We start from the raw sequence: 24,098 nt of genomic DNA, 5'->3' as shown, positions 1-24,098 counted from the left end.
AACGTTTCATCCGTCCATTTTCTGTACCTTTGTGTTTTGTTTGTCCCATCTGAGCTTCTGTAGAAACCTATGAGCACAACAGAGACGAGCGACCCACGGTGTTTTTGGATTTAAATAACTTTGATAAAAGGTTCCTCTCAGCGTCTCACTCTGGACCTGAAAGACAAATTAATCTTTTATTTGTTGAAGCAGCTCTTTAAGCTCCCTGTGAGAGGTGGATTCAGGTGGTGGAGCACATCCTGGGTGCAGATTTGATCGTTTTTGTTGCAGTTCCCTTTAAGATCCATCAGAGGGCGCTGCTTCTGCACCCCAGCAGAGTGATGAAGAGGAGGAGATTTCTCTCATCGAACTTTAATGTGAAAAACGTCTGTGGACACTGCGTGGCGTGATGTGTGAGGCAGCGCTGTAAGTAGAGCAGAGGATCGATCCCATCCATCGGTTATTGATTGGAGCTGCAGGCCGGCAGAGGCTCAGCAGATGTTATATAAGCAGCTGCTGATCTGCGTGTTGGAGGGAAACGGCTGCAGGAGACCAGCAGGTAGGAGCTCACTTTCAACAAATCTTAACTTAATAAAGCTTCTGAGCTGCTGTTTAATTCAGTTTTACTGATGGAAAGTTGTAAAAGTTGTCTCTATTTCTGTTTTTACTGTAAGCAAGCTTTAACTCAGCAGATACATCTAAACTGATTTATAGTCGAGTTTTTATTGTAATTTGAAGTTAACTGCGTGATGTTCAGTCCTGAAAAAATAATTTTTTTTTCAAGAGTAAATAGTTGTTCTTCAGTCCTTTTTTTGCAGCACAGTGTAAAATTCAATCTAATGGTAATAATTTTGATAAATTGTGTTAGTTTTATTTTTCTTTCATCTTTGTCATAAACAGCTAATATCACCTGGAAATAAATTCTTTTGTTCAGATTATTTTCCTTTTTGTCTTGTGTAAGGAGTATTAAATTCAGTTTACACTTCAGGAATTTTGATATTTTTGTGTTAAAATGCAATTCATGTTTTTTAATAATTGTTTGTTTAAATATATTTTACAAATTCCTGCTTAAATGCACAGAAGAATCTGTTGAAGTTACTGTTAACAACAAAATTAATATTTTTTTATGTTCAAAACTACTTTCCTAAACAAAGAACGTGGATAAATTAGTTTCTGTTTTAATATCTTGTATTTTTCCAGTATTTTCACGTTTTTTAGGAAGTCCTGATTAAAACCCGTTGCGTGCTGAGAAGTTTTGAATAAACGTGACCACTGTGTTGGGAGGTGCAGACAGGAGCTGCAGGAGTTAATGTTCAGAAGAATGTGGTTTTAACTTCAGTCCCTCCTTCCTCCTCCTCCTCTCAGGGTGACTCGGAGTCGAAGATGCCGGGAACTCTCCACAGCTTTCCCAGCATGCCGCGGGGGGTGACCATGCCGTCCCTGTTCAGCTCCCTGCCCCGAGGCGTCAACCCTCCCAGCCTGCCCCGAGGCGTCACCATGCCCACCCTGCCCAGCTTTCCCAGCATCCCCCGGGGCGTCACCATACCCGGCCTGCCAGCCGTCCCCGAGGCTCCTCGACGGCTGCTTCAGGACTGCTGCTCCGTGCTCGACCACCAGACCTCCGGAGGTAAACCCACCAACAGTTTCTCCTCGGAGGTTAGGGGGCTCCTTTCTGTCCGAATGTCAGAGGTGGTCGTAACAGCTGTAAGATGCTTTATTTATGTTCAGGAAAAGTAAAACCACTTGGTGAGGTTTTGGGTTTACATCATTACGGTTTAACAAGAGTTAAAAATGTAACAATGTTTTTGAAGGACAACATTTTTCCCACTCCCGTAGTTCCAGCTCCGTTTCTGCTGGAAAGGTGAATAAATCCAGAGCAGATTACTGAACGCTGAGCTGCTGCACATGGCCCAGACACACACAGACCCAGTGAGATCATTAATTCCCCAATCTGCTGTAACAAACTCATTAACGAGCTGGACTAAAAACCCACCAGTTGGGTTAAACTCAGCTTCAGCAGCTGGAGATTCAAGATTTATATCTGGCAGGATGATGGCGAGTGAAAGTGGGTGGAGCTTAGGCTGCGTGTGTGTGTGGGGTGGGGATTAACTATGAATTTGTGTGTGATAGATGTAACTGTGAGCCAAAACAGTCGTCTTCATGTACGGTAAGAAAATATTCGTTATTTAGAAACTTCTTTCTTGTAGTTGTCAGTGTTTGATTTGATTTTGAGAAATCTGTCAAATTAAAACCATGTGTGTTCAATCAGTCCATTATTCTGTGGATCTGTGTGTGTGTGTGTGAGCAGTTTTAGGAGAAGCGTCTGAGATCTTCTCAGAATGTGGATGGCAGCAGAGCTCCACCTCTTTACTGTTGGTTTAAAAACTCATACCTTCAGAAATCACACAGATATCCGTCTTATGTTCTAAAACCCAGAACCACGGTTCTGTCCAGTGACAGCGCAGGTTTGGAAGGACTTCTGCAGGTCTTCTGCAGGATGGTGTTGTTCAGGATGGTTCCCTCACTGATCTGCTGTTTGATGTGTGGATATTTATCAACTAAATCTGACCACCAGCTGCTGTTACTGCAGGTCTGATGTGTAACTGAGACTCTTATTAAACAGGAGTGCATATTAATCATTTTCACTGCCTCAGCTGCTCGTCTCTCTGCTTCAGGCCCTTCAGAACGCTCTGCTTTCTTTGAAGCTCGACTGTGTTAATGTGCACGTCAAACACGTATTTATACCGTTACTGTGTCCACCGTGAGCTCAAAATGAAACAGGTTTGAGATGATTCGTCACAGTTTGATGCAGTTTTTGTGTCCTTGTGGTTCTCAGATGTATCTCCTCTAAACAAGCGTCCTTGTTCATTTCCTGCCTCTGCTTGTGGTTCTGCTCGCCTCTGCTGCGTCTTTGGCAGAAACTTTTAATACTGCACGTGTTTTTTCTGCATGAGCTACAAAATCCTAATCTGCACATGGTTGACTGCCATGGATTTCCCCCTCACTCTCCTCACTGTGACTTTGTTGGTTGTAGCTTCAGTCTGACCTGCCCAGCTGACCCTCATTAAAGCCAGCTTCTTCCTGCCTCACCTGCATGCCAGCTACTCCAGCCACCGCACCACACCCACTCAGACATGTCACCAACTCCTCTGTCTAGGGTTAAATCAAATATCCTGAACATTAAAGGGAAGAGAAACACTTTAAACCTCCTAATTTGCTTCATTTCTGGGCTTTCCAGGGTTTGACTTTCAGTTCTTCCTCAGTTTTCTGTTATTTTTATCCTCCTTAGACTTATTCACAAATAAAAGCAACACTCAAAAATGAAAAGATGAATCAAATTAAAAGAATAAAAGAACTATCCCTGATGTTAGAAAATAAAGAGTGGCATCAGCCTGGAACTGCATTTTACTGAAGGGCTTTTATAAGCAGGCTTTAAGGTTTTTGGATGATCATGTTCGTTTTGGTGCTTCTGCAGCTGAAGTCGGGCAGGTCCAAACGGGTCACGTGTCCAGCTGCAGCAGAGTTGACTCTTTAAGCTTCTCAAACAGAAAAAAACTCCAATATAAAAACCTTACACAACAAGCTGCCGCAGGATTAACTCCTAAGACTTTTACTGCTGCTGTATTGTTGTGTCCATCTGTGACTGCGAGGACGGCTTTAGGAAGTCCAAACATTCTGGGACGAGCTTTAGTTTTGGGCTCGGATGGTTTAGAGATGAAGCCTGAAGGACTGCTGTGTGTAACGGGCTGGCAGCTGACCAGCGGGTCATCTTATGTGGCCTCTAATCCCCAAAAACCACCAACCCTCGACATGAAGAGATGAAAAATGAAAGATTAAAGTCCACAGATGCTCTTCTGCTCCCTGCAGGCTGACCTGAAAGCTTCATCACTTCAGATAAATATACTTTTCCAGCAGTTCAAACAGTTCTGCTCTCACCTCTCCTCAGTTTAATTAGTGTTTATCTTCTGTTGGATTCTTGTTGTTTCTGGTTCTGCTCGCAGCTTGTTTTGTGTTTTTGTTAATAAATCCTTGAAGTGTCCCTGCCGCCTGGCTGCGTTTCAGGCTCCTCTGCTCTGAATGTGAGAGCGTTCTGGTCATGAAAGATGAAATAAACGTGTGTGTCTGCAGGTCTGTGTGGCTGCTGCTGGGCGTTGCGTCCTCGCTACAAGCGGCTGGTCGACAACATCTTCCCTGAAAACCCAGAGGTAAACTGTGAATAATTGCACCTTTCTGATGAAAAGTGGAGCAGACTCTGATGAAACAGCCTCTCCTGTGTGTGTGTGTGTGTGTGTGCGAACAGGACGGGCTGGTGAAAGCCAACATGGAGAAACTGACCTTCTTCGCCCTGTCGGCTCCAGAGAAGCTCGACAGAATCGCCGCCTACCTGTCAGAGCGTCTGACCAGGGAGCTGAACCGCCACCGTTATGGGTCAGTGCTCTGGATCCAAAGCAGAGCAGAAATTCCCTTAAGGTCCAGTCTGAACTCACCTGGCAGGAGTGTGTTTCAGGTACGTCTGTATAGCGATGGAGGCGATGGAGCAGCTGCTGCTGGCCTGTCGCTGTCAGAGCATCAACCTGCTGGTGGAGAGTTTCCTCAGTACGCTGAGACTGCTGCTGGAGGCCGACAGACCACACCTGCACGTCCTCGCCACAAACTCTGTACGAAACACAAACACACGCAGGCCGGGCGTACAGGACGTACAGGACGTACAGGACGTACAGGACGTACAGGACGTACAGGACGTTACGGTTTCCTGCAGTTTTAGTTCAGTTCAGGTTTATTCAGAGTAAAGATCTTTATATTATATCCTGTAAATTTGTAACTGTACTCGTCCTCACTGATGGTGTCCTTCAGACACTAAGAATAAATTTATTTACATAACCTTTAATGCGTTTCCCTTTTTGTGGGACTTAGGAATCATGATGTGGGATTATCAGTTTATACACGGGCACATAGAGGGATTATCAGCAGGATTAGAAGAGTTTAGATGTTGCACAGATTTTACAGAGTTGTGTTAATGTTTAGTTTCTGTTTGCTGCTGGAAGACGACAAGTTCTTCAGTCTTTATTATTTTATCTTAAAACTGTAGTTATCCCAAGTCAAGTCTTTTTTTCTTATCTGTAGGCTTTTTTCTGTTTATTTGTTTTGTAGTTTGTGAAGTTTGCGAACATCGAAGAGGACACGCCCTCGTATCATCGCAGCTACGACTTCTTCGTGTCTCGTTTCAGTGAGATGTGTCATTCTGACCACAACGACCCCGACACGCAAATCAAGTCAGTTGGTTTTTAAACATTTATTACAAAATGAGTTTACTCACAACAAACCTCATGGGATAAACTATTAAAATCTATTTACCCAACAAAAATATTCACGTTTTATTTATTAGTTTAAGGACAATAAATATTAGAGCTGCAAGAATCAGTGAATCAACATGAGATCCTCAGAACTGAATATTGACCTTTAAGATTTTCATATTTCACAGATATTGAGCTACAATCGTGTGTGGTAGTAGCTGAGAGTCATCCCCATCTGACCCTCTGAGGGCTAACAGATCACATGACATATCTCAAGCTGTAACTCTGTCATTTCTCACTACAAGTCTCAAACTGGGCGATATGCGTTCCTTCAGGAATGCTAGACATTTAATTTAATTTCTATTTTTCATAAAGCTGCTGTGATGTTTGTGGGGTCAAAGTTCATCCTGAGCTGAACTGTTCCTTCAGGATCCGCGTGTCGGGGATCCGCGGCCTGCAGGGCGTCGTCAGGAAGACGGTGGACGACGAGCTGCAGGTAAACATCTGGGAGCCTCGACACATGGAGCAGATCGTCCCCGCCCTGCTGGTCAACCTGCAGCGCTCCCACTGCAACAGGTGCTGCAGCCGAAACATGTTCTGCTGCCAAAATGTTGTCTTTAAAGCCTGCAGATGAGTTCATGTTGTGTGTGTGGGCAGCGGTTCTCCTGCGGAGCAGACGGAGGTGTGTTTCAGGGAGCTGCTGGGCCGAGCTGCTTACTGTCACATCAACAACGCCATCAGACCCGTCCTCATGTAAGGAACTCCCTCCGGACCTGGAGGATGAGTGGCAGTAAAAGTACTTGCAGTTACAGGTGATTGTTGTTTTCAGGCACCTGGACAGCCACAGTCTGTGGGAAGGACGAGGCTTCGCCGTTCGATGTTTTCAGATCATCATGTACTCAATCCAGGTGTGTAAAAACCGTATCAGTACAGGGGCACTCAGTTCTTTAAATAACTTCTGTTAATTACTCAAAACATGAAACATTTAACCAAATACAATAACATGATAAAGTACATAAAGGTAAATTAAACTCACTTTGTCATCAACTGTATTTACCTATAACTATAACTTCGTAAAAAGTACATCCTTTTACATCCTACCATCACCAGAATAACTTAATGTTTCCTTTTACAACCATAAATCTTAAAAAAATATCTGAAATCTAATTTTCAACTGTTCCTAAATTCACTGTTTATAGTAAATATTAAACTGGAGAAGCTTTTGTTGCACCTACTTTAATTGAACTGAACACAGCTGAGTTGTATAAATCTGTGGTTCTGGGCCTGAACTGTTCCCGTCGTCAGTCCCAGCACTCCCACCTGGTCATCCAGCAGCTGCTGGGTCACCTGGACGCCAACAGCAGGAGTCCGGCGTCGGTGCGAGCCGGGATCGTGGAGGTTCTTTCTGAAGCTGCAGTTATAGAAGCGACGGGATCTGTCGGTGAGGTCTCGTGTTCTCCATCAAACATTTAATGTGACTAAATGTCTGTAAACTGAGGGCTCCTGTCATGCTGCGCTGCAGGACCCACGGTGCTGGAAGTGTTCAACACGCTGCTGCGGCAGCTCCGGCAGAGCGTTGACTACCAGCTGACCGGTTACTATGACAACGCCGGGAAACAGGAAACCACCTCGACTGAGGAGAAAACGCTGCAGGACGCAGTCATCAGAACAATCGGTCGGTCGTCGTGTTCCGCTGATGAATGTTTTCCCTTTGCTTGTTCTGACTGATCTGTTGTCGCTGCCGAAGGATCGTTCGCCAACACGCTTCCTGTCTACCAGAGGTCAGAGGTCATGCTGTTCATCATGGGGAAGATTCCTGTGCCTGGTATCTACCCCGCCCTGGGGTCTCCCAACGCCGGGTAACGTTCACTGCTGTTCACTGCACACCCTGATGAACATGTGTGTCTGAGAAACGGTTTTTATCTTCCAGGTTTGAAGGCAGCAGGATGATCCAGGTGATGCTGCTGAAGTCTCTCCTCCAGGTGAACTTAATTAGATACTAGGTCTTCTTCCATAAATAATGAACAAAATGATCAGTTTTTATAAAGAGCCACTGGATCATCACAGAAATGACTCTAAGATGAAGTAGAAGAAGTCAGCTTCCTCCTCCTCCTCCTCCTCCTCAGGTGTCGGAGCGTTACGAGAGCAGCAACCTGCTGACGGCCCTGCCCTCCTCCTTCCTGGAGCCTCTGCTGTCCTTCACCCTGATGGAGGATCCAGAGATCCGTCTGCTGGTTCTGTCCATCCTCACCTCGCTCATCGACCGCCGTCACAACGCCGCCAGGCTGGCCTCCGTCAGGTCTCTGCTCCATCAGAGTCAGACTGACACGCTTCAAGTCGGGTTAAACCCAGCGACTGACCTTCTGATTGGTTGTTGACAGTGTGACATTTGATGTGTCGGTGTTGGAGCTGAAGGAGGACAGATGTTCTCGACAGGACAGCCTTTTCATGAGGAAGGTGTGAGCTCTACTTGCACATTAAATACCTTATAGGTTTCCACTCCAACAGGGTTTGTGTTTGTGCAGCACACCCAGCGTCTCTACAGACACGTCTACCTGGCCTGTAGGGAGGAGAACAACGGGCGCAGCCACTACCAGGCGCTCTTCACCCTGCTGGCTGTCCTCAGTGTGGAACTGGTGAACGAGGAGGTGCTGGTGGATCTCATCCAGCTGGTCCTGGCTCTGCAGGTGGAAACCTCCTATTTACAGCCCCAACTCCAAGAAGTTAGGGTGTTGTATAAAATGTCATTTTTTATTCACAATGTATCAAATGTTGAAACAAAGACATTTGTAACAATTAAAAAAAAAGAAGTGTGTTGCTGCCATAAAATTCTAAAGTTTGGACGGGGCAACAAAAAGTAAACAGCTGGAGAAGCATTTAGCAAATAATTGGATTAATTGGCAGAAGGTCATTAAGATCATCATTCCTGCTTCCTGATCTGTGATTGGCTGCTCAGGAGCTGGCTCTGTCCAATCAGCCGAGTCTGTCTGTGTTCAACCGCTGCGGCCTTCATGCCATCTGCGCCGGTTTCCTCGCCCTGCTGTCGCAGCTCGGCCCGCCTCCAGCGCTCCGGCAGCACGTCACCCAGGTGAGCAGAGGGCTGTGGACTCGAGAAGGGAAGCTGTTTGTGCGGAGCTGTGTTTACAGGACTTCCTGTGTTTCTGCAGGTCACAGAAAGTCGTCAGAAGGAGGCTCCGTACCTGCTGCCTGAAGACGTCCTGTGTGACAAACCCAGGTGGACAAATTTAACAGATTCTGCATGGGGGCAGTCCGGTCTCTCTCCTGATGATTCGACATTATTATTTTACCCTTGAATTACAGCAAAATCACAAAGGATGCAAACATATCACCCTACACATTTAATGACCCAAAGCCACAAACACCAGTTTCCTTCACAAGGCTCAGATGTATCGATGCACAAAGGAAAATAATTATCATTTCTTATGTTGAGGTCAGTTCAGTTCCAAATAAAAAACCAGTCCACAATTTGTCACTCTCAGTCCAATCCAATCATTTAATGCCAAAAAGGAAGAACTCCACTCTGATGTCTGAGGACGTTCACTCCAAAAGGAAACCGGGGCGTGCCGATGAGTTTGCGAGTGCACATCAGGCTGTCACATGTCCAGCTGCAGGTGGTTCATCACTCAGAAGCTGATTATTCTCTTATCAGCTGTAATTTCTGAATCCAGTCCGATCAGGAGAATGTTTAGGCTGTGCACTGTTTATTCCCCGTCTTTAATAAAGTTTTAGTCCTGCAATTAAAGTAGTCAAGTCCTTATTTACCTCTTAAATAGAACGAGGCACGATGGAGCACTGATATCCTAATAATCAACGAGCAGAGCTGCTGTTAATCAACATTCAAAGCTGCTGGTTGACCACAGCGATCAGCAGCAGTGGATTAACGTCAGGATGTAGACAGAACTCTGCCACGATAACACGTCCTCACAGCTCAATCAGCTGATGGTGAAAGAGGAGCAAACAGTTTCTGTCCTGATTGTGGAACATGGGATCCGCTCTTTAACCCTCCGGACTTATAAAAGAGTTGAACTGTAGAGAGAATTGGTTACATTGCTGGTATGGAATCAGACTTCCTGATGAGCCCTGTGTCACCGATTCCGGTCCTAATATTTATGAATGGATTGTAGCAAAGACCAGGAAAATCTATGTTTGGATTTGTTGTATGTAAAGTTTTATAAATGCAGAGTGAAAACTGAACAAGAAGAAGAAATTTGACAGACTGCTTCATGATTTAGTAGATGATCTACATTAAACTTAGTTTGTATCCAACTCATCAGGTTTTATCAAGTTCAGCTTGGTGGATTTTAACCTTTATAAAAATCCAACATAACAAACCTCCACATGTATTTGGTTGGACTTCACTTTTCATTTTAGTTATATTTGTGTGTGTGTGTGTGTGTCAGGCTTCCAGAAGGTGAGCTGAAGGTGGACGAAGCCTTTCTGTTCGTTCAGTCAAAGATCTGTGAGTCGCTGGCAGGAAGCAGCTACAGCGCACACTGTGAACGCCTCAACACCCCGTACACACCTCAGCTCACAGGTAAACACACACACACACACACACACAGATCTAAAGTCAGGCCCAGTTTAATGTTATTGAAGCGGTTTTATGTTCACACTGAGGCAAAGAAACTGATCTCTGAAACCAGATGTAGGAGAAGCCATCGCTGTTTTTAGTTTTAAATAAATACATAAAAATCTTCTGTATTTGTGACTCAAAGTTGAACATTCTTGTGAAAAAGTTGCATTTCCAGAGCAGGTAAACACAGTGGACCTTCTCTCACTCCTGCTGTGTTCCAGATGAAGACCGCCTGTCCAGGAGGAAGAGCATCGTAGACATCATCTCTCTGCAGATGGACACAGACCTGCAGTCCAGTTCTGATCCACCTCAGGTTGGTTTCTGTCAGTCAGCAGGTCTGTCTGAGGTTCTGGTCCATCTATCTGCTCACGGTTCTGTGTTCTGCAGAAACCTCAGACTGAGCAGATCACCTTTGAGATGCTGAAGAACACCATTGGTAAGCACCTAGTTTCACACGGTTCTACATGCAGATGGTTTTTATCTGAGATCCAAAAACTTCTTCTTGTCAGAGGACAGAGGGCCTGTGGAGGAGGAGGAGAGGAGGAAGAGGATGCAGGTGGTGGAGAGGTTTCAGACAGCTCCTTTTGAGGAAATCGCAGCTCTCTGTGGATCCAGGGTGAGACGGTTCTCTGATCAACTTACATGATCCAGGTTTACTTCAGTTTAAAACGTTTTCTGGTTTTTGTTCCGTCTGCAGACCTCATTGCTTCATTCCAAACTGAATCGGGTCTTCGATCTGATCGTGCGTCCTCCTCCGTCTCCGTCCGGACAGTCTCCTCACCGCTCGACGCCGCTCTACGAGATGAAGTTTCCTGACCTCTGCGTCTATTAGAGACTCAAACAGGGATGATAACGAAGTCTTTTGGAGAACCGATGGACAACACGCGGCGTGTTTCCATCTCAGTTTGATCAGAACAGAAACACTTTTAAAAGCTTAGAAAATAATCTTTATTTTCCTTCACAGGTTGTCGGCTCTGCTTCGCTCCGTAGATAAATATTCAGGTACATTTCTTAACGTTACATCATGCACTAATGTTTGGATAATTCTGTATTATCGTGTGCATGTTCTACATCAACTTTATGACCTGCTGTCTTTATGTCAGATGTCCGAGGTTTAGTTTAAGATATGTTTGGCCTCAGAAACAATAAAACCAGCACCTTTGTTTGGCTGTTATTCTTCCCCCTTTCTTCATCCTCTGCGTTCCATGATCGATGTCACGGCTGCTAAAAGTAATAATTATTGAGAAGTGCTTCAGAAATGACCAGACTATCTCTTTTAAATCATTATTAGATTTTACACATCACATCACGTATTGATTTATTTTACTCTGGTTGTACTGGTTGGGTGAGAAATAAAAGAGCTGCAGGTGTAGAAAACAGAACTTACCTGAATCAGTCAAAGTCCAACAGCTCAGGGGTGGAGAGCGTTTGATGGGTTTCCAAATCAGAAAGTCAACGGCTCCAGCTGGAAGGAGGCCGCTCTGACACTCAGAGGCTGCGGGTTCAAATCCTGGAAGACAGACTTTTAAGGTAAAAGAAACAGGAGCTGCTGAAATATCTGCTCAGAGTCCGTTCTGGAGGTTTCTGCAGTTTTTCACAGCCGTCAATCATCTAAAGAGTAAAAAAACCTGAAGGAACTCTGTCCAGGTGTCTGTGTGGACGTCTCAGGCTGGAGAGGAGCCGGTTGAGGGTTCAACTCCTGCTGCTGCGTCGGCCTTTTGAAAGTGTCCCCCTTCACCAAGTTTAAAGTCCAGAACAGAAAAGACAGGAGATAAATGCGCCACGAGAACAGTCCCCGGTGTGAAGGGTGCCGGTGGTGCGGTGTGGCCGTTCGCGTTCGTAAGGCGCCAGCGGTGCAGCAACTGGTTCGAGTCCTGCCCGCTGCCGGTACCTGGATCCACCCAGCTCGTGTGGAAGGGGGGGGTTTCTGACACATGAAAACAGGGGGTTATGGAGCTCTGAGAGGAGAACGAACGAGGGTTTTACTGACAGGCTGAGGAGATGATGAGTGGAGGATGACACGGTGGGAAATCTCGCGATAACTAATCAGACGAGAGTTTGAAAAACGGAAATGGGTGCTCGGTGGCTTCAGTCTAAACGCTAAGATTTAAACCGAGTAAAATTATCCCCCTCCCGCGGGTTTTCAGTCAGTTTAGAGTGGGAAGATCTATTACAGACAGAGACATGCGGCAGTGTTTGTAGATGAGCCGGAAGTTAGGTTTTTTAAAGCTCGTTAGCGTGTTAGCCGCGGACCGTTAGCTGCACTGTTATTACACTGTAGTGACAATTCCGGAAAAACACGTGAGGATAAAGAACTAAACCCAGAACCTAAACAAAACTACAGTCCTTTAACTGTCTCAGGTGTTTAATTCTGTTATGTTTTTTATATATTTTATTATTTATGCTGCTCAGACTTATCTTTTATTTCAGCCTTAAACATTCACACTGTTTTATGACAGTAACATATTAAATCACATACTGAATCACACATGACACAAACCACCATGTTAGCAATGACCTTAAAACACTGAAAACCGTTTCTTTGCAAATATCCTACATATTTTATGTCCCAACTTTCATGACCTGAAAGTAAGAGTGAACTGAACCAAATAAATGAACAAGTTTTACTTTTGACCCCTCTTTGCAGGGATGTCCGTCATCATCCACACTCGAGGTGAAACGGGCGGCGGCATGGCGGCTCACCTCCAGTGTTCCCACTGTGGCCATTTTTCGAGGAGTCACGCCCAGCAGCTGAGCCACATGGCGGCATCTCACCCCACCTGCTTGGACAACATGGCCATGGGTCGCCTCGGCAACATCCTGATGTACCAGAGCAGTGGGCGGCTGTTCCACTGCTCCATCTGCTTCTACACCAGCCGAGACTTCAGCAAACTCTACAAGCACATCGTCACCAAACACTGCATGTACAAGAAGGAGGAGGGAGAAGCAGGAGAGGGCAGGGAAGAGGGGAGTGCAAAGGGTGAGGAGGAGGAGGGAGTGAAGGAGGCTCCTAAGAGAAAGAGTAGTGAGGAGGAGGGAGAAGCAGGAGAGGGCAGGGAAGAGGGGAGTGCAAAGGGTGAGGAGGAGGAGGGAGTGAAGGAGGCTCCTAAGAGAAAGAGTAGTGAGGAGGAGGGAGGAGCAGGAGAAGGCAGGGAAGAGGGGAGTGCAAAGGGTGAGGAGGAGGAGGGAGTGAAGGAGGCTCCTAAGAGAAAGAGTAGTGAGGAGGAGGGAGGAGCAGGAGAAGGCAGGGAAGAGGGGAGTGCAAAGGGTGAGGAGGAGGAGGGAGTGAAGGAGGCTCCTAAGAGAAAGAGTAGTGAGGAGGAGGGAGGAGCAGGAGAAGGCAGGGAAGAGGGGAGTGCAAAGGGTGAGGAGGAGGAGGGAGTGAAGGAGGCTCCTAAGAGAAAGAGTAGTGAGGAGGAGGGAGGAGCAGGAGAAGGCAGGGAAGAGGGGAGTGCAAAGGGTGAGGAGGAGGCAGACAATGAGGAAGTGAAGGATGCTCCTAAAAGAAAGAGGATTAATGAAGAGGAGGAAAAGGAGCAAAGTGAGGAGCAAGAGTCTGTTAAACCCAAAGACGAAGAGAAGAAAAACATCCTGATGTTTGACGGCGTCACTTATTGCTGCCTGATCTGCGGCTGGAGGACCAAACAGAAAGCGGTTTCTGTCAGCCACTTGGTGCGTAAACACGACCTCCCCAAAACGTACGCCGCACAGGTCATCAGACGGGACGTCGCCTCCATCAGTCAGAGTCAAGGGGGCGTGGCCGAGGATGAGGAGGGGCCTGGGCTGAGCAAGGAGCTGCTGAAGGAGGAGATCGAGGCGACAGCCAAGGTGGTGAGCTACATCTCCAGTCGCTTCGTCTGCCTCATCTGTGGCTGGAAGACCAAACTTAAAGGTACAGCAGAATATACCTCCAGGTGGATTTTTGTTTCAGCTCCTCCTTCAAACTAAATCAGATGGTTGTCATGAGAACAAACCACAGTCAGGAGGATTAAGTTGATTTGTGTTGGTGCAGGTTTTGCCATCAGTCATGTGGTGCGCTGCCATGATGTGAAGTGTCCGTACCGCTGTAAGGAGTGCAGTCAGAGCTTCTTCCTGCCCAGCCAGCTGCAGCACCACGTCAGGGCCATTCACCGGCCCGGGCGCTACGCCTGCCCCTTCTGCTGGTTCCGCTCCGAGTACCTGGGAGGCTTCAGGAGGCACTGCAGCAGCTGCGGCGCCCGGGAGGAGGAGGGAGGTGAGGGCACAGGAGGAGGAGGAGGAGGAGGAGGAGGAGGAGAGGACGAGGAGGAGGAGGAGGCCTGGAAACAAGAGAGCTCTGAGAGATCGATCAAAGAAGAGCACGTCGATGACGACTGAAAGGACTTAGGACAGATTCAGACATTAGACCCACATCATGTGTTCGTTTTATTGAACCCAAACTTAGAAAACAAACCTGGTTCCACCACAGAACAACGTCTCTATGATACCGAGTGAAATCACAAAACAAAAGCTGGCAACACCTAAAACAAGCCTCTCACCTCCTGCTCATAGGATTCAGGATGAAAATAAATAAAACAATCATTAAACTGAGTTTACTGTAACTTTGAGATGAAATAAATCAGATCCACCAGCAGGAAAACAGACTTTGAACTGGTTCTTCAGATCTGAATCTCGGATGTTCCAGTTTTAGCAAATAACAAAAAAACCCATCAGATTTGACTTTTTCCCTGTTTTAAACATACAGATCATCTGGAGGATTTTAGGTTCCTAAATGTAAGAACTGTAACACTTGAGTCATTTTCTCTCTGTGGACTGCTGGAAGCCGTCTCTGATACAAAAATGTCTTTTGGCAGATTTCTTCGAGCAGACCACCACATAAATACAAGATGAAAAACTGCAACTAATGATTCTGTCAAAGATTTAAGTTGTTCTTAGCTCATTTAACTATAGAAGTCTGAAGATAAGAAGCTTTTAAACATCCCAGCATTATCTAGATTAGACAGAAGATTAATTTCAACTTCTTTTTGGATTTTCGCACCTAAACTAAAACCTACATCTTATCTTGCTGCAGCTGTAAAAACTGTATCAGTAGTGTTTCATTCCTGCAGCAAAATAAAAAAGTGTTATTTTTTATAAAAGTTTTAGTCCAGTTTTATAGTCTAACCTAGAAGTAAACACAGCCCCCATCGTCGGTCCACCTTACCTGAATTTATCCAACATTCTGTAAGAAAAGTGTAACACCAAACAGACAGAACATTTCCTAAAGTCACTGCACCCCACTCCCGTTTAGTTTGGCAACTGGAAGTTCAAGAGATTCAGTTCATGTATGGCTCTTTGTTGCTGTCCACTGCCCGTCAGCAGGTCAGAGGTCAGGTGAATCGAGGACAACACGCCCCCTCAAAGGCAACCATGTTGATTCCTCTCAGGCCCCCGAAGTCGTCCCTGTCGTCCTCGTCATCGTTGTGACAGAAGTCGCCGTTGTCGTGGTCGTCGAAGCGAGTCGTGTCGCTGGTTGAAGCTTTCTGCTGCAGAGAAACAAAAACAGGAGAAGAAGAGAGTCACATCAGAGGTATCAGAGGTCCGGGCCCACAAGAGAAAGTCTGGCTGCTTGGAAGGAAAACAGAAAAGCTAGAAAATTTCTGATTGAAGAGTCCAGATCCATCAACTTCCGTCACTGTGGGACTTCCTTCCGTAATGTTCTGAACTTCAACGTTTTGATGTATAATATTGTAAAAGAAGTGAAAATAATTGGACTTTTAGGCCACATTTAGTCCAATATTAGCCTTGACGAGTTCAAAACGCTCACAGCAGCATCTGAGATAAGAGCAGCAGAAAAAGATGAATATTCTGCTGCTTCTGACTCTGTTCTGTCGGATTCACAGCCAGAAAAAGACGCAGGACAGGTTTGACACTTTTTAAAATGTCTTTGCTTCCTTTCTCATCTCCACAGCTGAACACTGTCCGTGTACTGAGCTAGCAGCTAGCAGCTAAGGGTTAGCTGAGTTGGACTGAACCAAGTCAGTCACTTTTTTGTTTGTAACTAAAAGTAAGATTAGAACCAATAAAAGATGACCTGCTCTGGTTTTATTGCTGGGAGTGAGAATGTGGTTTTAGGTCAAAAAGATGGAGGAGAAAAAGACAAGTTTACCCCCCCACTTTAAAAAAACAGGTTCAGCTGCTCCACTGATCAGGAGCCACAAGTTACGTGGAGTTTAACGGTGTTTTACCGTTGGAGTCGGAGGCTCTCTGTACGGCGGACACACCATATGGAAGCGAGGGATGGCCACCTGGAAAACTTCTTCTTTGTTGGCTAAAAGAGAAACAAACATGAGGAGGAGAAGAATCTGTTTGTGTCGGCGCCGCCTCAGAGGAGCAGAGCGTCACCTAGTCTGTGGAACGTGTAGTGACCCTCCATGTACTCCGACGGGGTGGAGAAGGTGGTGCAGCTGGCGTACTCGTGCACCTTCCCAGGAGTCATCACAGGAAACTCTCCTGCACACAAACGCAGACATTCAGCAGCTCGTCTCAGCCAATCACAGCCCAGCAGGAAGGATGTGATGTCAGCGACATACCGACCACGCCTGGACCCTGAACTTCCTCCACGTTGCCGTCAGACGTGGTGATTTTCCAGTAGCGGCTGTTGAGCTGACAGGCAGCTTCAGGCGAGGCGCTGCGCGACATTTCAATCCTGCAAACAGGTTTTTACCTTGTTAAAGCTCAGCAGAGATACGGCGAGCTGGAATCACGTACCGGCGTACCGGATCCGGTAGGTGAAGAAGAAGTGAGGCGGGTGGACAGACGAAAGCTCCGGCAGGAAGGAGGTAGAAACAGAAATGGTGATGTCCCCGGTGGTCGCCACGCAGCCTTTCTCGTGAACATACCTGCAGAGACGGCGTGGTTTCATTTCATTTAAACCTTTTCTTTTCTGCGCCTTCAGTCTGTGGGTTACCTGAAGATTTGGTCTTTGATGATGGGATATTCTCCTGTAACCACGTTGTTCACGTAGGAGGAGAACCAGTCCAAGAAGCTGGAGCCTGAAAACAAAGAGCTGGTTTTAAAGGATTTCATCCTCATTTCTTATAGTCAAAAATCACTTTTATTTCTGATTGTTGTTTATGTTCAGTTAACCTGGAAATTAAATTAGTCTGTAAAGCTGCAACATTTACATCCTGTGTTAATATTTTACTCATTGGTTGATCTTTATTGTCCAACTTAACAGACCGTTTAGGCTTAGAAGACTTAGAAACCCGTATGAACAGGAAACCAAACGAGGTTCAACATGTTCTAAAAAAAAATGTTAATTTAAAACTAAATCATTCCCAGAAAAGTAGTTAACACGAGAAACAAGTTTTAAGTGTTTTAATACATCTGATTTAAGTTATTTCTCCTAAAAGTTTCAGTTCAGAGCAGCAGAGTTTCTGTTCTTCCAGCTCAGGACTGAGTCACCTTCCTGTAACGTGACTCATCGTCAGGGAGAAATATAGTTCTGGTTCTCTGATTTTCATTCTGTAACGTTCTGCAGTTGTTTGGATCATCGCCCTCTGATTAAATATGGAAACATTTCAGACACCTGAAGGTAAAACCCAGACTGAAGCTGCAGACAGCTCAGACCAACATAAATCTACAGACCTGTGATGAACATGTCGATGGCTGAAGGATCCTGGGCCGTCTGATCCTGACAAACAGACAAAAACACTCATTTAGAGAAAAGTGACAATTATTGTGAAAGGACAGGCAGACAGGAAGTAGACGCACGGGGCAGGGGTAGAAGCTCTCGCCCTTCTTGCGTCCCTCGGCGTCCTCCAGCGCCACGTACTGGCTGAGGCCCGTATGGAAGCAGAAGGTGAGCGGCAGGCAGCGCCTCATGCCCCTCCTCAGCTGGAAACCTCCGGCTGCTGTCTCCACGTCCAGCAGGACCTCCGAGCGGTAGTGGTTGGACAAAGACATGCTGCCCATCAGCCTGAGGACACAGGGACACACCAGTCAGAGTGGAGGGAGGGGGGGAGACAGCCCGTCAGACTGATACGGACCCCGGGATCACCAGCTTCTGGCCGTTGTGGATCCGGTACGAGCAGCGGTAATCATCAGGAAGCTTAGAGTCGATCTGTACCTCGATGTCGTTTAGCTCCGCCTCTGTGGCGCCGTCTGAGGAGAAAGACACAAGAGAGACACCCGCTTTAGAGCAGAGTGAGGACATGACAACACCTGCAGGAGCTGCAAGGAGACAGAAACATGTCCTCACACAGCTTCACTCCTGGTGGTAACAAGAAGAGGTCAGGCAGCACGGTGGTGGATGGATCATGGTTTGTTTTACAGACTGAGGGAGAAACAGAACTGTTTGAAGGAATCCGTCGTACCTTTGAGCGACGTGATCATACGAGGACATCTCTGCTGCAGGAAGCTCTTCAGCTGCTCCCAGGCCTTCTTCAGCACAGAGTAGTACTCGATGTACCGGCCCAGGTCCGAGTAGTACTGCTTAAAGAGGCAGTACCAGGAGAGACCGCTCTGCAGCCGGTCCGCACTGGAAACACACACACACACACAGGGGTGTTCAGGCCAGTGTGAAGTTAAAGAGTCGTTTTTAATGCATTAAGGTGAACTCACTCTGTCAGCAGCCAGTGTTTACAGCAGTGACGCTTCCACAGGGGGTTGTGTTTGGACAGCTCGTTTAGCCTCTTACTGACGTAACTGCAACTACACACGGAGGGGGCGGGGTCATCATAAGAAAAAGCGAAGTTAAAGACACACACACACACACACACCAAGTTTATCTGGACTTTTTATTATTGAAGTATTTTACTGGACAATACACAAATCATTTCACAGAATGTTGTTTCAAACAAAGTTTACAATAAAATCAGAAAATGTACTGTTTGCAATGAAAGAAGCAACATTTAAGCCATACTCTGGTTATTCTATTACAGGTATAAGAACCTGTGTACTTTGGATTATGCCTCATTTACTAAATGACGCAGATAAAACAACATTTGTTAAAAATGTTATTTTACATCATGAATCTGATCATGATCATCCCCTGAATGTTTCTGGTGTACATGAACTTTTTAATACTTGTTACACAAACTCCAAAATTTGATAAGTTTAATGTGTTACACAAGATTTATTTCACTTTTTTGATTTAATGTTCGTCATAAACACAAAACTCCTATTTTCCTATTTATTTAAAACATAAACAAACATTTAAATATATTTTTATATTAGGTAACTGGTAAGTCCTCGGTTTGATTAGAAAAATCCACTTAGTTTACGTCAGAATCCTTGTTTATTAAACAAATAAAAGTAAACAAACCGCAGCTGTTAGCAGGCGGCTAACTGTAAACAAGATCTTTATCTTTATTTCTGAAAATAAAAGTTGTCACGTTTACTCCACGTCACGAGGAAACTTTCATTTCCGTCCAGTTTTAATAAGTTCTGTCTGTAAAAAGCTGATAAACACATTTTGATTTTATTTAATTAGAAACTAATATAAAACAGCAGCGACTTGTTGTGCTAACGCAGCTGTTCGCAATGAGCGGTTAGCCTGTTAGCCGTTAGCTTCCTGTTTGTTTCGGTCTCTGTTGGAAAGAAAATGGCCGCTGTTTGTCGTTTCATTCATGCAAGGTGTCAGATACTTACTGGACCAGGTCTCTGAAGCTCAAATAGGACAAAATGTGAAGCAGCGGGTCTGAAGGAAGAAGATCCAGCTGCAACTCCGAGGAAGCTGCCATTGTTAGCGCTGGATTTAGCAGGAAGCGGCAAAGAAGATGAAGCGCCACAGTGCCGCCTGGCGGGGAGGAGTTGTTACTACAAATACAGTTGTTTTTATACGGAGTCCCGTAAGGGACATGTCGGAAACATATTACTGCGTTCCGTCGCAATAACACACAGTAATAATCATCCACAGAGAGGTTCATAGACTTTTATTTTTGAGACGTGTTTGCTAAATGTTGTATACAAAACAAAAGATAACTAACAATTATAGACAGAAATGATTATATCTGCTCCAACAGCTCAACTTATGAAGCTTGTTTTCCACACGGAACTGATATTATATAGATGTTAAGGAGATTTATACAGTTTTCTACAGTAATATTTAGTGAAAATGCAGCTGTTTAGTGCTTTGTGTTTATTTAGAACTGTGTGTTACGTGACTGGGGTCAGTTTTTCAGAGTAAAAGCTCGGGTTTTTCATTCAGAGCAACAGGTTTTCTCATTGTGAAATGTGGAAAAGAAGAACACTAAACATGTTTCCCCTGTTGATTGAGTTCTGAGTTTATTTGGGTTCTGTTTCCTCCCAGATCCATCTTGGTATCATTTCAAACAAAATGACTGATCGTTTCATGTTTTTAGCTGCCAGGACTGTTTTTTTTTATTGTTTGTTCGTTTTTAATGAAACACTTTAAAATAAAAAAATAAAAACAGGTTTTCTTATAGACATAAATATGTATACATGTCTGTGGGTTTTCTGCCCTCTAGTGGCCACAGCTGGAAACTACAGCAGTTACACCAAACACTCAGAGACGAGGTGGTGCTGCCCTCTGCTGGTAAAATGCAGGAATTACATCAAACACTCAGAGACGAGGTGGTGCTGCCCTCTGCTGACACAATGAAGGAATTACACCAAACACACAGAGTTTGTTTTTTTAATTTTATTGAAAAAACAATGCAAGTCAGTTATTAACGAACATTGAACCAATGAAATGTAGAAATGTAAGAAATGTAGAAAAAAATAATAACAAAAGCCAGGAGAACCATTCAATCATGTAAATACATTAAATGAGGAACACAAATTAACAGTTTTAATAGCTTTCTTATTGTAGGAGTCAAGGATGCTTACAATGTACTGTTCAGATTCTTTTTGATATGCCAGAAAAAAGGGAGTAGTATGTGTAAATTTAGATCTATGTATGTGGTACTTACCTAAGAATATTATTAGGTTAATAATATAAAGTTCCTTCTGTTTTTTGTTATTTCTGTCATGGACTCCAAACAGTACTGGAAACCACAGTCAACCTTCCTTTGGATACACCGAGTTACTTCTTTCCAGAAGGTGGCAGCAGAGATGCAGTTCCAGTACAGGTGTGTCACAGTTTCGGGTCCGGAATCACACAGAGAACAGCTCACACATAAATCTTTCTTAAATTTTAACATGTACTGCTCGGCAGGGTAAAATCTATGAACTAACTTAAATGACACTTCTCTCACTTTATTTGTTATTAGGTATCTACACACACACTCGGGTGGTGGTGCTGCCCTCTGCTGGTAGAATGAAATAATTACACCAAACACAGTTACAGTTTAAAGTAGTTATTAAAGTTTGATTTCCTTCATATTTTGAAGAATTTTAAATACTTTGTATTATTTATTTCTGGCATGTTGTTTATAATTTATTGACCGACCTGTTTTTTTCTGCTTAAAAAAATGTTTTGCAGGATTGTTGTGTTGCTGCTTAATTATTCAGATTATTTATTCCTCTCTTATCATCTCCTTCTAGAAAGTCAGTTAACCTGAGTTAACGACTGAAACAGCAGGAAAATAGGATGAACGTATACAAATATTAACTCTTATCCAGTTTCGTATAAAACTCTTTACTGTTATTAAAACAATACAAAGGATATAAAAACGAGAGTTCAATAAGATTAATGTGTCAGAAAATAAAACTTTGTGCAAAATGTGCTTCAGGACCGAGTCACAATAAATAATCAGAAATCCATCATCGCACTTTAAAACAAACACGGCTCAGAAAACTGCTGAAGCTGCCCTGCTGGGTCACTTCCAGGTGAAAGGTCAAGCAAGAGAAACGCTTTAAAGGATTTTCTGGTCATTAAAGGTTTGAACTGATGAATTTAACCAGTTTTAAACCAGAACTGAAAGAAAATCCCTGCTTGTTTTGAATAAAATGAAATACATTTAAAACTTTAGGTCTTTTTAAGTCTGTAGGAACATTTCTCTCAATTAGTTCATTTAATAAATGTAGTTTTTAAAAAAATAGACCCTAATTGTTTTTTTTCTTTTAAAAAGTAAACTCAACCTTTTCGTCCATGTGAAGGTTTTCCTGTGTATTTTATAATTTTACTGATATCCACTCTGTAAGGACGTCAACAGGACGTCCTCCAAAGACTCAGCCAGAGAGGCTTTAATGTTACACACAGGCTTTAACAGCTTTAATGAGCTGTCAATCACAGAACATTATTTCCACCTAAGTAAACACAGAGCTGATGTCAGGACCTCTTTAACTGATTACAGGGACATCTGGATCCTTGGAAGGAAAATAAAAAGGGTAAAACTACAGAAGAGCAACAAAACATCACCTCTAAAGTTCCTCTACCTTCTTGTTGGAGCCTGATTGGCTGTTGGAAGTGCCGTCTGCCTCCCCATTGGCTGTTTTGGTGTCATTTTCTGTCTTTTGTTCCTCTGCTGTGTCGCTCTGCTCGACGATCTCTGCTGCTGTTAGAATCAGACTGTTAGTCCAGGTTTTCCAGGTTTTCCAAGGACTCCGATCTGAAGGGGTTAAAGCTTAAAGTGCTCACCTGTCGGCTCTGCAGCAGGTGAGTGTTGCTCACCTGTCGGCTCTGCAGCGGGTGAGTCTTCTGCCTTCAGACAGGATCACAACACATCAGTGCAGAGTCAACACTCATCAAACCAGCTTCATGCAGAGCTGCATATTTACAGGACTGTCTGTGGAGGAGGCTGACGTGTTGTTCTCCTCCTCCTCCTCTTCTTCTCTTGCATCATCATCATCTTCACCACCATCAGCAGCAGCAGCTTTATCTTCTTCTTCTTCATCCTTTTCACCCTGAGTCTCCATCAGATCCTGTTATTCAGAAAAGACAATAAAACATTCAGTTTCTTCTTGTTCGACCCAGCAGCTTCTAGAAGAACCTCAGTCTGGACTGAAGGGTTTTTAAAATCTCCAACAGTCAACAGAAGAGGAGGAGGAGGAGGATGAAGGTGAGTGAAGAAGGACAAGAAACTATCCGAAGGAAACTAAACTAAGACCTGAAAAACTACATCAGTGAGGAATGAAATAGGTCCAACCTGATCCTGAAGAGCTTCTCCTGCAGCCACAAGTCCAAACAGAAAACTGAGGCAGCAGAAGACGGTTTATTATGGGATTGATTAGGAGCTCTGCCTCCTGAGGTCAGAAACATGGCAGGAAGAGGACGTTTATTAACGGACCTCTGTGTCAGAGGAGGGTTCCACTGGGTTCTATGGGAGGAGCTTCAGGAGTCCAAACACCTCTAAAGGTAACAACACACCTGGCTCCGACATTAACTCTTCTGCTCAGGCTGAAGGGGAGAATCAAGTGGAAACTTCAGAAACCCTTTCAGAGGTTCAATGGGTGCCTCCATTGAAAAGCATCGTTTTTAATGGCCAACAGAAAGAGGAACATGGCTGGAAACGTGGTACAAAAATGAAGATTAAACAGATGGTTTCTAGGCGAGGTCACCACACAGAGACCTTCAAACATCTCACACTTCTAATTCTACATTCTGGAAACTTCAGATCACACAATTATTTATTACAAACACAGAACCACTGCTTCACATTAAGGCAAGAGATCTGAAGAAAGATCTAAACTACATCTATGAATCATTAATTAGAAGAAACAACCAAACAAATGAGAACAGAGACGACAGAAACAGATCTGAGTCGACTGAATCTGAAGGAAAACAGGCGAGAAGAAAAGAAAAAGGCACAACCAATGAGATGATTAAAACAGCTTCAGGAACAACATCAAAGATAACAAACAGCAACATGATGATAGTTGGATCAAACTGGGATATGTTGGTAAAAACTAAAACAAAATTGGGATTAAAAACCATTTTATCAGATGGATAAAAGAAAACTAAAAGTCAAAAAATCTAATTCACCCTGATGGAAACAGAAGTTTAATCTGTTTAATATTTAAATCTGTGCTTTTCTTAAATCAAATGTTTTCATTTGGTGGTAAAAGGTGAGAAAACTCCGGTTAAATTCTGTTTGTCTTATTAAAAAAGAAAAAATCAGAAAATATGGAAGAAAAAACAAAATCTGTTCAGTTTTTATAAAAGAACCAGATTCTGTGAGTTTCTTCAAAAGCTGCCTGAAATTCTGAACAGTTTCTGTGAAAAATGAAAAAATAAATCAATAATTTTATCAAATCAGTTGGTTGGTTGGTGGTTTAACTGGTTAACTGGTTGGTTGGTCGGTTGGTTGGCTGGATGGTTGGTTGGTTGGATGGTTGGTAGTTTAAATGGTTAACTGGTTGGTTGG

General features: G+C 44.2%; 4 protein-coding genes and 1 long non-coding RNA gene across 9 annotated transcripts; 2 read left to right on the top strand and 3 right to left on the bottom strand.

Moving 5' to 3' along the window:
* The first annotated feature begins 111 nt into the window (after nt 1-111).
* Nucleotides 112-11,041, top strand: LOC108246825 (protein EFR3 homolog B-like). 2 transcript variants are annotated; one of them, XM_037973876.1, is made up of 22 exons: nt 112-538; nt 1,345-1,606; nt 4,108-4,184; nt 4,280-4,486; nt 5,131-5,252; nt 5,703-5,849; nt 5,931-6,026; nt 6,103-6,181; nt 6,579-6,714; nt 6,796-6,948; nt 7,021-7,132; nt 7,204-7,255; nt 7,400-7,572; nt 7,655-7,730; nt 7,799-7,960; nt 8,230-8,361; nt 8,441-8,508; nt 9,695-9,828; nt 10,089-10,180; nt 10,255-10,303; nt 10,377-10,483; nt 10,565-11,041. In XM_037973876.1, exons 2-22 carry the CDS (start codon nt 1,363-1,365, stop codon nt 10,697-10,699), a joined length of 2,553 nt encoding a protein of 850 aa, XP_037829804.1. In that variant the 5' UTR covers nt 112-538; nt 1,345-1,362; the 3' UTR covers nt 10,700-11,041. The 2 variants fall into 2 exon arrangements, with proteins under 2 accessions (XP_037829804.1, XP_017290036.1); XM_017434547.3 differs by lacking the exon at nt 112-538 and adding an exon at nt 4,487-4,637 and having other exon boundaries at nt 1,363-1,606; nt 4,280-4,407; nt 10,565-10,705.
* LOC119616742 lies at nt 7,799-11,619 on the bottom strand. The gene is made up of 2 exons (XR_005232750.1): nt 11,496-11,619; nt 7,799-11,389 (listed from the first exon to the last, which is right to left on the bottom strand). It is a non-coding gene; the product is annotated as an uncharacterized LOC119616742 (long non-coding RNA).
* LOC108246817 (chromosome alignment-maintaining phosphoprotein 1) lies at nt 11,578-14,911 on the top strand. Of its 2 annotated transcripts, none has more exons than XM_017434538.3 (3): nt 11,578-11,890; nt 12,515-13,759; nt 13,880-14,911. In XM_017434538.3, the coding sequence occupies exons 2-3, from the start codon at nt 12,517-12,519 to the stop codon at nt 14,221-14,223; spliced, it is 1,587 nt and encodes a 528-aa protein (XP_017290027.1). In that variant the 5' UTR covers nt 11,578-11,890; nt 12,515-12,516; the 3' UTR covers nt 14,224-14,911. The 2 variants fall into 2 exon arrangements, with proteins under 2 accessions (XP_017290027.1, XP_037829812.1); XM_037973884.1 differs by lacking the exon at nt 11,578-11,890 and adding an exon at nt 11,926-12,228.
* On the bottom strand, nt 14,259-19,637 carry fbxo3 (F-box protein 3). 2 transcript variants are annotated; one of them, XM_017434550.3, is made up of 12 exons: nt 19,480-19,637; nt 18,451-18,540; nt 18,204-18,367; nt 17,877-17,991; nt 17,602-17,806; nt 17,476-17,521; nt 16,796-16,880; nt 16,605-16,727; nt 16,419-16,534; nt 16,231-16,338; nt 16,074-16,156; nt 14,259-15,371 (listed from the first exon to the last, which is right to left on the bottom strand). In XM_017434550.3, the coding sequence occupies exons 1-12, from the start codon at nt 19,569-19,571 to the stop codon at nt 15,216-15,218; spliced, it is 1,383 nt and encodes a 460-aa protein (XP_017290039.1). In that variant the 5' UTR covers nt 19,572-19,637; the 3' UTR covers nt 14,259-15,215. The 2 variants fall into 2 exon arrangements, with proteins under 2 accessions (XP_017290039.1, XP_017290040.1); XM_017434551.3 differs by having other exon boundaries at nt 14,259-15,368.
* A 1,647-nt stretch (nt 19,638-21,284) lies between these two features.
* On the bottom strand, nt 21,285-24,086 carry LOC108246818 (nuclear polyadenylated RNA-binding protein 3-like). Of its 2 annotated transcripts, XM_037973895.1 has the most exons (5): nt 23,102-24,086; nt 22,513-22,977; nt 22,373-22,436; nt 22,171-22,289; nt 21,285-22,101 (listed from the first exon to the last, which is right to left on the bottom strand). In XM_037973895.1, the coding sequence occupies exons 2-5, from the start codon at nt 22,648-22,650 to the stop codon at nt 22,075-22,077; spliced, it is 348 nt and encodes a 115-aa protein (XP_037829823.1). In that variant the 5' UTR covers nt 22,651-22,977; nt 23,102-24,086; the 3' UTR covers nt 21,285-22,074. The 2 variants fall into 2 exon arrangements, with proteins under 2 accessions (XP_037829823.1, XP_024865936.1); XM_025010168.2 differs by having other exon boundaries at nt 22,171-22,286; nt 22,513-24,086.
* Nucleotides 24,087-24,098: the final 12 nt, after the last annotated feature.

The sequence above is a fragment of the Kryptolebias marmoratus genome, linkage group LG23 (genome assembly GCF_001649575.2).
Source record: "Kryptolebias marmoratus isolate JLee-2015 linkage group LG23, ASM164957v2, whole genome shotgun sequence".
Taxonomy (NCBI): Eukaryota; Metazoa; Chordata; class Actinopteri; order Cyprinodontiformes; family Rivulidae; genus Kryptolebias; species Kryptolebias marmoratus.
This window is presented reverse-complemented; position numbering and strand designations above follow the sequence as displayed.